General features: G+C 35.2%; 2 protein-coding genes across 2 annotated transcripts; both read right to left on the minus strand.

The window, feature by feature from the left end:
• Window positions 1-8,246: 8,246 nt before the first annotated feature.
• Window positions 8,247-9,090, minus strand: LOC120158058 (dirigent protein 22-like). The gene is made up of 2 exons (XM_039168995.1): window positions 8,388-9,090; window positions 8,247-8,275 (listed from the first exon to the last, which is right to left on the minus strand). Exons 1-2 carry the CDS (start codon window positions 8,977-8,979, stop codon window positions 8,247-8,249), a joined length of 621 nt encoding a protein of 206 aa, XP_039024926.1. The 5' UTR covers window positions 8,980-9,090.
• Window positions 9,091-10,027: 937 nt separating this feature from the next.
• LOC120158077 (dirigent protein 22-like) lies at window positions 10,028-10,629 on the minus strand. Its single transcript, XM_039169007.1, has one exon. It carries the CDS (start codon window positions 10,627-10,629, stop codon window positions 10,039-10,041), a length of 591 nt encoding a protein of 196 aa, XP_039024938.1. The 3' UTR covers window positions 10,028-10,038.
• Window positions 10,630-13,028: the final 2,399 nt, after the last annotated feature.

Raw genomic sequence — 13,028 nt, forward strand, 5'->3', positions numbered from 1 at the left:
TTATTGGTGCAGGAATCGCCGTAGATGATTTCACATTAATGATCACAGGATCATTTATTCTTTGATTAGGTTTAGAATCCTCTGATGAGCAAACATCATCTTCTTTTTTCCCTGGTTCTTCTTCAAAGAATTCTATTTCTCTGTTGTTCATCAATTTTTGCACCAAATCCCTAAACTCAGGACATAGTTGAATTTTATGCCCTTTCTCTTGATGATATTCACAATAATTCTTGCCTTCATTCTGCTTTGGCCTGAATTGTTGTGGAATTATACCGGCTAAATAGAGTTGTTGGAATACCCAAACAAAAGGAGATTTAATTTCAGAAATGTCCGTTTTTGCTTTCTTTCTGTTCTCTTCCTGAATTGCATTCACGTTTTATCTCCATGATTTGGCAATGGATGATTTGATGCAGATGGTGTATTGAATTCCAACTTTCCAGTGTTGATCAAATTTTGGACCACCCTTTTGAATGCCAAACAGTTTTCAATAGAATGACCCGTAATTCCTTCATGGTAAACACAATGTGCCTTTGTATCATACCAAGGAGGGAATGGTGGTTGCATGGGAACCAAAGGATAGGGCCGTATGACATCTGCTTTTAACAGCGAATCATAGATCTCCGCATATGGTACTGGTAAAGGTGTAAAAGACAACCTTTCATTTTCCTTTCAAGATCCTCTGGACTCTACTCGATTAGTGTTTGTTTCCTCTTTCTTAACCCTTGGTTGGGTTATTGTAACACTTTTCGATGAATCCTTGTTGTAAGAATTTGCATTGTTGACTTCATTCTCTTTTTTCCGGTACATAGGTCTTTTGGAACTAGACCCCTCATTTGATTCAATTTTGCCACTTTTCAAGACATTTTCAATGAGTTCTCCAGAAATGACCAAATCTGTAAAATTTCTGGTTGCATTCCCCATTAGATGATTTAAATAAGGAGCTTTCAATGTATGGACAAATAATACTGTGGCCTCTTTTTCTGACAAAGGTGGTTGAACTTGGGCTGCCGTGTCACGCCATCTTTGGGCATACTGTCTGAATGTTTCATTATTCTTTTTCTCCAAGTTTTGGAGAGTCCATCTATCAGGGACCATGTCTGTTACGTGGCGATACTGCTCTAAAAATGCTTTAGCCAAATCTTTCCAGGATCTAATGTTGGCTTTGGTTAATTGAGTATACCATTTTAAAGTTGGTCCTGTCAAACTATTCTGAAAGCAGTGAATTAACAATTTCTCGTCTTTCACATATCCTGCCATTCTGCGACAAAACATAGTAATGTGGGATGAAGGGCATGTAGTACCGTCATATTTATCAAATTCGGGAGCTTTGAACTTGATGGGGAGGATTAGGTCTGGAACCAAACTCAACTCACTAGCGTCAAACCCATAGAATGATTCAGTTATTTCCACGGATTTCATTCGTTCTTCTAAGCTTTTGATCTGTCTGGTCAATTCTTCATTTACTTTTTCTTTCTCATTCAGCTCATTCAAATCTGGGATTAAATGCTCAGTATTAAGATCCCCTATTTTCACATCTGATATAAGCGGATTTTTGCTTGAAGATGCAGGATCCACTTGTTGATTTTCATATGGTTTGGCTTCTTGAAATGCAGATGTACGAGCATTGATTTGTATAGGTGTAGTACCAGAATGATAAATTGGTTCTGGTGGAAAACCTAGAGGATACATAGGTTCTTGGTCGAAAGATACAGGATTTTCATGCATTTTTCCAATGATAGCCTGTCTTTTAAACATATCCTCTATTTTCTGCATCATGCTGTCTTGTGAATTTGCAATATTGGCTTCAATTTTCTCCAGCTTCATTCTCATTTCTGCTTGTTCTTTATTATGTTGTTCCTCAATACGTTGTATTTTATCCTCCATAATTCTCTTAGTAGCTTGTCTAGTACCGTAGTGATGTTGTATTTCTCTCTTGGCCAGAATAACTGCGATTGAAAAATCTTTTAATATTATTTTTTCAAATTTTAATTAATGAATTTTATCTTAATAATAAAAATTATAAAAAAAATCATGAAATGAATAATGAATGTATGCAAAATGCATGTATGCAAAAAGGTATTGATCCCAAAAAGTTAACTGTCATAGAACAACTTTCATCGGCATACAAAAGTTTCTTTATAATAGTTCATAACTACAGATAAGGCGTAGCTTTCTTATTAAGCTCTATAATTTCTTTCATTAACCATGACACCTTCTTTCCGCACTTAGAAACTGGATCAACGTGATGCTCAATTATTTTAGCTTCAACAGCTAGTTCCCCAACATATCTAGCAACTTCGCTCATTTGTACCGTGGCCTCGAACACCATATTACTTCTTTCTTCACTTCTTTCAACATAGAAATCAGTTGACTTTTGCCATTGTTCATTCGTTCCTTCAAGAGTTTGCTCTAACTCAGTGATTCTGACTTGACAATTGTGCAGAATTTTTTCAAGATCTCTAATGCGTCTTCGCAGTGAAGTACTTTACTCATTACTTTCTTTGAGATCATTAGGTCCTAGACGAACCTTTTCTTGAAATAATGACTCTTCAAGTTGCAAAATGTAAGCGTTAAACTCTGAGTTTTTGTTTCTAGACTGATCCAGATCTTCTTCAAGTTTTGTTCGTGCTTCTTGCGTTCTTTGATTAAGCTTTTGGATTTGAACATTCTTGTTTCTACATCTTTGCATCCAATTACTAGCCACTTCTTGCTCCACCTCAAGTTTGGTGTTGAAATTATTTCTTTCCAGCTCCCATTTTTCTTTTTCAACATTGAATTCTTCAATCTTTTGGCCTCTGACTTCAAGTTCAACAATCAGCTGGTTCATTTCAGATTCAAATCCCTGGAACATGATATTTTTCTCACCTTCAAATTTATCAAAGATGTCATTCTTCATTTCTTCTAAATCTTTGGCTCGATCCCTTTCTCTTTGCATTTCATTCATGATCTCGCGGTGTTCAGCCTTGTGATTTATAATTCGCTCTCTTCTGTCGACCTCAAAATCTTCCATTTTTTGCTTTCCTTTCTCAAGGCTTTTGAGTAGACGGCTATTCTTTCCTTTCAGATCTTCAACTCGACTTTTCTCGATGTTCAATTCTCTGGTCATCTGTACCGTCGATTGGCTTGGTCCTGATGCTTTCCGGGATTTATATACTCTGGTAATTTTTCTTTAATGCTCTAAATTCACCATCAACTTTTTCTTTGTTTTCTCTCAACATTGCACATTGTGATGAATGAAAGTCAATATCAACACCCAACATAGCTTTATCTCGTCTCATTTGCTCTAATTCTCTTGACCATCCTTCTTTTTCTGCTTCAAACTCAGCTCTCAGGATTTCAATCTCTGATGGAACCACCTTAATGCGGTCTTCCATAGAGATATCCTCATTTTGATCTGGTAGAGGAATATTTTCATTTTTCCTGACATATCTCCATTCCTCATAATCAGGAGTTAGCATTTCTTTTGCTGCTTTAGTTCGGATATAAAAAGTTGTTTTCCAAGCTATAATGGCTTCCATGATATTTCTTTTATAATTTTTGCTATGGAATGCGAACTCAGATGAATGTAATCCAGCGGTGACAGGTACAAATTGACGACCTTCATATTGTCTTATGACCAGAAGTGGTGCATATCCAATTCCTCCCCATAATCCGAGCAGCATTATCCAATTGTAATAACCACATTTGTAAAAGAATTCCCTTTGGATTTGCCACGGGGCTCGCCAAACAATGTCATTGCTTTGCAGATTTCGAAAGGCATTAATCCATATATCTTTCTTAATTTCTTTCGGCCATTCCTGCTCCAGAAATTCTTTTAATGGTGAATAATCCGTATTAAAGCGTCGGTATGAAACCTTTTCTGTCCTCCAGAAATGATTACGGATCCAAACATATAACAACTGGGTACACCCTGAGAATCGTCCACCTCCTAGCTTTCTACAAGCATTTAACGATCTGAAGGTCTCTGCTAGGATTGCAGAAGCAGGATTAATCTTTTTTGGCAGCTGTTCAAACAAATCTACCACTGCAGCTTCAACATATCCCAATACTTTTGGGAAGATGACCATACCATACATACCCAGAGCAAATAAATCGAATCGTACTTTAATATATGGATGGCTCTGAATAAGTTCTTTAATGTTGGTCCAAGCAATGCCTTCGCTTTCGCCTTTTTGTTTTGTACGGGATGCCACCCATTCTTCTCGTACACCGGCAATCTTTGCTAATTTAACTCGAAAGGGTTGAGTTTTAATTGACTTTGAATAGATTCGATTCTCCAAAGCCCCTTCGATATGTAACAAAGTTGTGTACTCTTCAATAGTAGGGACCAAGTCCTCTTTATTGAGAGTGAAGCAATTGTACCCTGGATTCCAAAATTGAATTAGGGCTCTGAGTAATTCATCATCAACTTCAACATAAAGCAAGTATGGGATGTCTCCGTAAGTCTGATAAAACTGCAATTTTTTGTTTGAATCCCAACTTTCCCAAATACTTCGCAAATCCTGCATATCATTTCTTTTTAGCAAAACTGAAGCATAACTGGCCAAGTCAGATACATAATCATCCTGCAGACTGTCTCCTTCTTGTCTTTGTAAGTCCTCAGCCCACTGTCTTACTTCTGAGTTTAGAATTACTTGATTTGAACACTTTTTATCCATGGATGAAGGCTTTCCAATGAGACAATTAACACAAGGATCAATGCCTTTTATCCTGTATGATGCTATGCAAACAGAAAAAATAAAGAACACATAAAAAGAAATGAATTAGTTTACATAATAAAGGAATTTAATAATAATATCTACCTAAATATTTTTTTATTTAAACATGCTTTTTCATAATTTAAATAATTTAAATTTACATGTAATTTAATCAGTAAAGAAAATAAATAAATTAACAGGAAAGTTAGAATTCATTTCTCCTGTGTGTACACCTATTTTGGACAAAATTTCGGCATGACTTTGGATCGGAAGAGTTTCTAGGGTTTATTATATGCAGGGTTTCAGATCTAAGAATAAAGGTACCCGAATTGTCCTTGTTAGTGCCCCCTTGGGTTGCTAACCCTCAATCCTAGTCTATCACAGACTAAAATGGATCGAGTTCAATTCGACGGGATACATTTCTCTATGCCTGACACGGAGAATAAATTCTCACGAAGACATAGAGCATATGAACGCCGAAAGTTACTTGCTAGGTCTGACACGGAGAATAAATTCTCACGAAGACGTCGCTTTCACTCCCACTTAAAAAGGACAACTCAATTATAGAGCTTTATGTTATGCAATGCAAGTGTAGTGTGTGAGGAGAAATGTTCAAACATTTGACAGAAAAATAAATAATGAAATAAAATACTTGTAAATAAAATGAAACATATAAATATTATGAAAATAATAAGTAAATATAAAAATTTTGAAAAGAAAGAATTAAAAATTAAATATATGAACTTTTAAAATTTTTAATAATAGAGACAATTTATAATTGATTTTAAAGTTTGACCGGTCCCCAGCTGAGTCGCCAAGCTGTCGTAACCGGTTTTCGTCCGGGCACGAAATATTATACTTGGCGGGAAAATTGATGTGAATAAATGGTTTTGAAAATAATTTGGGAGTCGCCATCGGGCTTTTGGGTCAGGTAGGTCGAATACCTAAAAATTATTTTTTAAAAGAGTTTTAAGAAAACATCAATTAAAAAATGAACTGATCTGCATTTATAACCAAAAATTCGTTCTTTTTAATAATAAAAAAGGATTCGTGGTCGGTTACGTTTAGGGAAGGATTAGCACCCCTACAACGCCCAAAATTGGTACTTTTTAATTATAAATTGTCTCTATTATTAAAAATTTTAAAAATTCAAAATATATTTAATTTATAATCCTATTATTTCAAAATTATATAAAAAATATTTAAAAATATTGGAAAAGGACTTCTAGGTGCCTTAAGACAGCTATTTTCTTTGATATTGATAAATATTAATTTAAATAAAATTAAATAATATTTTTTTATATTTTTTAATTTTAAAATACCAGAATAGGACATCCAGTTGTATTAAGACTGTCATTTTCTTCGATATTGAAAAATAAATATTAAAATAAATTATTAAAAAAATAAATTATATTATTATATATATATTATGAATACATAATAATAAAAATATTTAAATATATAAACAAGTAAAATTAAAACAATAAAAATACAACTAGAACGATATATTTAAAAGCAGTAAAATAAATGACTAAATTATAGTAAAATTAAAATTAAAAACCTAATTCATAATTAATCAAAATTATAGGGATTAAACATGCTATTTCTTTATTTTATTTATTTAGTGACTAAAATAAAATTATATAAAATTCGGATATTAGAATAAAATAAATTAAAACATACTATTCAGATTAAAATATTAATTATTAAAATTATAGGACTAAATCTGTTATTTATCCTAAATATATTATTTTAATAAAAAGGACTAAAATAAATAAAACAAAAATTTAGAGATCAAATTAAAAGAATTATAAATTCGATTTAGTGACTAAAATGTAAAGTTTATAAACTAGTATGACTGCGGAAAGGATTTAACTATTAATAATTACACGAATAGCCCTCCCCGAAACGACGTCGTTCGGGAAGGGCTATTTAATGCCCAAAACGGCCGGCCCTTCGGGCCATCTCTTTCATTTTCCAGTTTTCATTCTCTCTCTAACTGAGAGAGAATGAACAAAAGCTCTCCCTTCTCTCTAGCTTCCCTCACCGGAGGGAAGCCGGTCACCGGACGGCAACCGTCTGTCGCCGTGACCCTCACCGCCGGCCACCGCATTCGGTGGCCGGAAAATTTTATTTTTACACCATTAGATAGATCGGACCGTCCTAAGGACGGTTCCGGTGCTCTTTTCTCCTAAATGGCTCCTGATCGGAGCGAATCTAAAGAAGTACCTTCGGTTTCTGAAGGTTTTGGTGACGTTCGAAGGGGTCCGGTGGCTTCCTCGGTAAGTTCCTTTCTTTCTTTCCTTTCTGTTTTGGTTTTTGCTGGTTGTGGGATGTTGCTCTCTGTTTTCTATCTCTCTCTGTCTCTGTTGTGGTTTCTCGGTTCTTCCTCCTTTTTTTCTTTTTTTGTCTTTGCAGGTTGGGTGATGGCTTTATAGCCATCACCGGTGTGGCCATCGGACCGGTCCGAAGGGTAAAGTTCAGTGAGTCACCGGACCGTAGGTGGTGACTCACCCCATGGTTGGAACGTGGATGGCGTTCCTTGCTTCCTCTGGATGTTTCTGTTGAAGCGTGGCAGCAGTGGATGGACGGGTCAGAGAGGCGGCCGGCGTCGTGGCCCTAGGGTATCATAACCCTAGGGTTTCCTGCTAGAACCATCTGTACCGTTGGATCTTGCCAGATCCAACGGTAGCAGGCTGAGACGGCTGGGGAAGAGGGAAACCCTAATCTGGTTTAGGGTTTCCATTGGGCTTCTGGATTTGGGCCACCATTGTAATTGGGCCTCCATTTTGGGCTTGTAATATTAAAATAATATATTAATAATAATATTATTATATTATTAATTATAATAATAATAATATAAATAACATTAAAATGAAAAAAATGAATATCTTCAGTTCCATTAAGAGGCAAACAAACAACCCTTTCGATATAATGTTGATCTTTAAAATATTAAATTATGAAGAATCTATATCTATATAATCTCTTTAATTTGGCACTACACCAATGTTGAGTAGGTGGTAATCTCTTCCCTTGTAAGTTATTTGGTAAAATGTTAGAATTTGTTGAATCTATATTAAAATAATTTGATTTGGTTCTATAAATTAAATTTCATACTATTTAGTTGAAAATTAATTATTCATTTTAAAATATTTTATTTTATATAAATTTTATTAGAAAATATTGAAGAATCAAACACGAGATGAGATCAATAGATTCATATAAAATTCTCCTTTAATCTCACTTATAATCATTACTAAATAAATTTTTAAATACATTATTACATAAAATATTTTTTTTACTCACTTCATACGTGTAAGTTTAAATTGATAACAATATTATCAATAACGATTAACGTTATTAGCATAGAGTTAATAATTTTGTTATAATAATAATAAATTTATTATTTGATACATAGTAAGTGAAAAAGAATAATCTGGGCAAGTAATATTTAAACAATGATAATATCTTAACATTTATTTTTTAAAATACACTTAATATTATTTGATGGTTTGTAAAATTATTACGGATGATATATCAAATAGTAATCTAACCAAAAGTAAATATCAATTTTAAACCTAATAAAAGATTAAAATTAGAATTAAACCTCTAAAATGATAAAATATAAAATAAAAATACAAAGAAATTGAGTAATTAAATATTTCAGTGATGATGGTGCATGGTTAGAACTCTGGACAAGAGAGTCTGAATGAAGAACATAAACGTTGTACTCAACAAAAGCGTTCCCCGTATTGTAATCGTATCTACTAGTTCTTGCTTCTGCATATCCACGAGCCAACCGGAAAACTCCACTTCCGCCGATTACCGGCATCTCTCTGACGTCGGAAAACACCGGATTCCGTCCCATAACGCTGAGGCTGCTTCCATTGTACACCCCTTGCATGAGGGCAAAATTATACGCCATTAACAAGCTAGCTTCAGTCTGCGAAGTCGTGACATAAATCCCTTGCGCTTTTCCCACAAGTTTGGAGTCGATATCGGGGCCGACAGTCAAAGGGTCGTCTATCACCACCACCGCACCGAACGCCGTCTTCGTTGGTGCTTTGGCTACTCGGATCGCGGTGGCGTTTTTCCCGACGACGATGTCGTGGAAGTAGAAATGGAGGTGGCTTAGTTTCTTGGGTTTGGTTAGCCCCATGGATGATGGGGAGAGAACTCGAGCGAAAGGCTTTGATTCTATGGTGGCAAAGGATGAAGTTAATGAGAGAACTGCGAGGAGGAAGACGGCGGTGGAGGAGAGATTTAGGAGGAGCTCTGCCATGGTTGAGGTGGTGAAAGCTTTCGAAGTTACTTAAAATATAACATAGCGTCTTCTTTTGTTGGAGAATATAAAATAGGTTGTGGGTGTATGAAAATGAACGTAAATTTTATGCAATGTTTATGATTTTATTTTGAGAAGTTGGTGAGAAGATTTTTCTATAGGTTAAAAAAGAAATTGAGATTTATTTAGGATGTGTATTATAGTTCTTTTTCTTCATAAATGAGATTAAAATAGTGGTAAATTGTTTTAATTTTTCATGTTTTAATATTTAATTTATTGATCAATCAATTCAAATTAAAAACTATATAGACTCATAATGGGATGGCTCATCTATCTTTTTATTTATTTATTTATAAAGTCTAAATTTAAATTTGATAAAAATGTGAAAGCTTGAATCGTTTTAAACTTTAATTGAATATAAAATTTAAGAGTAAATAATTAGATTTTTAGGAATATTTCAAATGGTTGTAAAATAATGAAAGTATGAATTAAAAGAAAAATTGAAAAAAAGGAATTAAAAATAAAAAATAAAAAAATAATTGGATATGATGATATTCCTTATTAAGAACGTGTGTTGGGATGAATCAAACGTGTAACTCTTATAAAGATATTTATTTTTAGTAATCCGACGGGATTTTAAGTTAAGGTAGAACGTGTAATATGTTGTATAATTTTTTGTTATGTTGTCTTTTTTAAAATGATTGTATCTTGAATTTACTACGTTTGATCAGGATGTTTCAAGATGAATTAAAAAAAGATAATCAATCAATTTATGAGAAGATATATCGACACAAAAATATACATATCACGTCTGAAAAGTCATCAAGTATACTAACGTTTCAGTCATAAAAAACAACTTTAATTTCTTATTAAAAAAAAACGACTGATTTTCTCATTCTCGTATCATTCCCCTACTAAAAGAATCCGTCCTTGAATAACGATTATTAATGTTAAATGACAAGAAATCCTTATCATTAGTAGAGTGATTCAGTTGAACCCCTCGTAATGAGGTCGACAAATTAATATAAAATGACAACAACACAATTAGAAAACAATATTTTAATAATGTAAAACATAAGCATTATATTTAACAATAGTGTTCCCAGTTTTGAGATCATATCTCTGAGTCCTTGCTTCAGCATATCCACGAGCAAACCGGAAAGCCTCACTGCCTCCGATCACCGGCATCTCTCTTACGGCCGAAGACACCACGTTCCGCCCCAAAACGGTAAGGCTGCTTCCATTATATTCCTCCTCCATGAAAGCAAAGTTATAAGCCACTAGCAAGGTAGAATCAGTCTGCGACGCGAAAGCATAAATCCCTTGCGCTTTTCCAACGAGTTTGGACCCTATGTCGGGCCCGACCGTCAAAGGGTCATCGATCACCACCACCACACCGAACGGAGACGACGTGGTCGTCGTCGGTGCTTTCGCTACGCGGATGGCGGTGGCGTTTTTGCCAACGACGATGTCGTGGAAGTAGAAATGGAGATGTCTTAGTTTCTCTGATTTATTGTTTATCCCCAGGGACAATGGGGAGAGGTTTGGAGAGAAAGAGTCCGATCCGTCGATGGCGAAGGACGAAGTTAACGAGAGAACTGTGAGAAAAAAGGCCGCGGCGGCGGAGTGTTTTAGGATTAGCTCCGCCATGGTTGAGGCAATGAAAGCTTGTGACAATTAATGTGGATTATAAGTATATAAATATATAGTGTAAAGTGTTCATGTTTTAGGGTGAATTCACGAGATAATGTTCTCGAATTTTTTTTTTCACGATATGGTGCACATCCTAGATTAATTGCTGGAATGGGGTGAATTCAACAGTGATTACCATAGGACGCCATGCAATCCAGGCGACCTTGGAGGACGCCATGCAATCCAGGCGACATACGGGGTGACATACGAGGGTGACATACGAGCCATATACGAGTCATACGAGCCAATGGGGAGGATGCAACGAGCCATACGAGCCAATGGGGAGCATGCAGGAATAGAGAGCCAATGGGGAGCATGCAACGAGCCATATACGAGCCATGGGGAGCATGCAACGAGCCATATACGAGCCAATGGGGAGCATGCAGGAATAGAGAGCCAATGGGGAGCATGCAACGAGCCATATACGAGCCATACGAGCCAATGGGAGCATGCAGGAATAGAGAGGTCGCTATGCAGCCTAGGCGACCTTGTAGGTCGCCATGTAGTCCCGGCGACCTTGTAGGTCGCCATGTAGTCCCGGCGCCATTCCCATCATCCATGCACATGCACAGCCACATAGATTCCTTCACGTGCTCCCCGCTGCATGCCTACACCTCCCAATTCACGTGCTCCCCGCTGCATGCCTACACCTCCCAATGCATGCATGTGAACATTTGAGGCATGTGAACCATTGATTATTGGTACAATAATTGAACGCGTGAAATCAGCTGATGATATCATAGCTGCAATTGTACAATTGGTGAAATAATTGAGGCCTCAGCCGGTTATAAAAGAAAGAAAGAAAGGGAGAAGAGATTGCAGAAGAAAGGGAGAAGAGATTGCAGCCGAGAAAGAAAGAAAGAAAAGGGAGAAAGGAAAGTAAGAAGAAGAAAGGGAGATAAGATAAATTTTTTTATATTTAAATTAGTTTATTATTATAAATGTTTAATTTGTTAGTTTAGGGTTTAGGGTTAAACAAAAAGCAGTTAATTAGTTTGTTAGTTTAGGGTTATATGATTGTTAGTTTAAGTTATAGTATACATAAATTAAAAATTATTTAATTAGTATATGTTTGATAGTTATATAGTTAAAAAATAATTAATTAGTTTGTATTGTTAATAGTTAGTTATATAAAAAAAATTATTTAATTAGTTTGTGTTAGTTAAATAGTTAAGTTATATTTGTTTGTTGAATTTATATTATATAAAAAATTAGTTAGTAAGTTTATTAGTAGTATATAATATAACTTAAACTAAGAAACTAATTAACTAATATACGTTTAAAGACACTAACAAATTAATTAATATTTTTTATATTTAATAACTTAAACTAAGAAACTAATTAACTAATTTTTTATATAATATAATATATAACTTAAACTAATAAACTAATATAATATAACTTAAACTAACAAACTAATAATTTATACTAACAAACTAATTAACTAGATTTTAATTTTACCCTAAACCCGAAACTAACAAACTAATAATTTCATATAATAAACTAAATTAAACAATAAAAAAATTACCTCACGAACTATGTTTGAGCCTTTATCTTCTTTTCTTCTTCTTCCTTTTCTTTCTCTCGGCAAAGTTTATATGTGCCGGTTCTGCTTGTGCTTCTACCCTAAACACCATATCCTTTATATAAAGCAACTGAGCGTTGGACAGAGTCATTAAATTTGATTGTTGAAGCAAATAATATTAGCATTGTCGTCTAACTATTGAGCATTGAAAGGCTGACAGCTAAATTAACGCTGCAATAACACATACAGCTACGGGTGCAGGAATCTCAGCTATGATGCAACGCATGCATGCAGCTACAGCAGCTACGGACCAGACCTTGGTCACCGAGACTCCATGGCGACCTACCGACCACGCCGCCGTGACCTACACCGTTCGACGTGCATGGCCATGCACAGTTCCCACGTCCCATGCACAGCATGCATCTGCATGGCCATGTACAGCATGCATCCCCTCCCCCATGCATTCCCACGGCCCATGATTTTTGCAAAATACGCACAGGGCGCCATGCAATCCACCTTGGAGGTCGCCCGGATTGCATGGCGACCTCCAAGGTCGCCTGGATTGCATGGCGTCCTATGGCGATCACTGTCGAATTCACCCCATTCCAGCAATTAATCTGGGATGTGCACCATATCGTGAAAAAAAAAATTCGAGAACATTATCTCGTGAATTCAGCCCATGTTTGGGTTAAGTGAACAAAGTTGGTATCAATCGCTGTAAAACAATATTAATTATGTAATAAAGAGATTTCGTAAGAAGAAAATTATAGATATTAATCCCAAATTTATATATCAAGTGGTTAAGTCAAAAAAAATTAATGAAACTTCAAGT

The sequence above is a fragment of the Hibiscus syriacus genome, unplaced genomic scaffold, assembly GCF_006381635.1.
Source record: "Hibiscus syriacus cultivar Baekdansim isolate YM2019G1 unplaced genomic scaffold, ASM638163v2 tig00111303_pilon, whole genome shotgun sequence".
Taxonomy (NCBI): domain Eukaryota; kingdom Viridiplantae; phylum Streptophyta; class Magnoliopsida; order Malvales; family Malvaceae; genus Hibiscus; species Hibiscus syriacus.

What these genes read in the sequence shown, in the direction of transcription:
- LOC120158058 (XM_039168995.1), bottom strand. Translation starts at nt 8,979, where the DNA reads ATGGCAGAGCTCCTCCTAAATCTCTCCTCCACCGCCGTCTTCCTCCTC. An exon ending in TTCAGACTCTCTTGTCCAGA is followed by an intron (nt 8,276 to 8,387) that starts GTTCTAACCATG and finishes ATCTTTTATTAG; the next exon opens with GTTTAAAATTGATATTTACT.
- LOC120158077 (XM_039169007.1), bottom strand. Translation starts at nt 10,629, where the DNA reads ATGGCGGAGCTAATCCTAAAACACTCCGCCGCCGCGGCCTTTTTTCTC.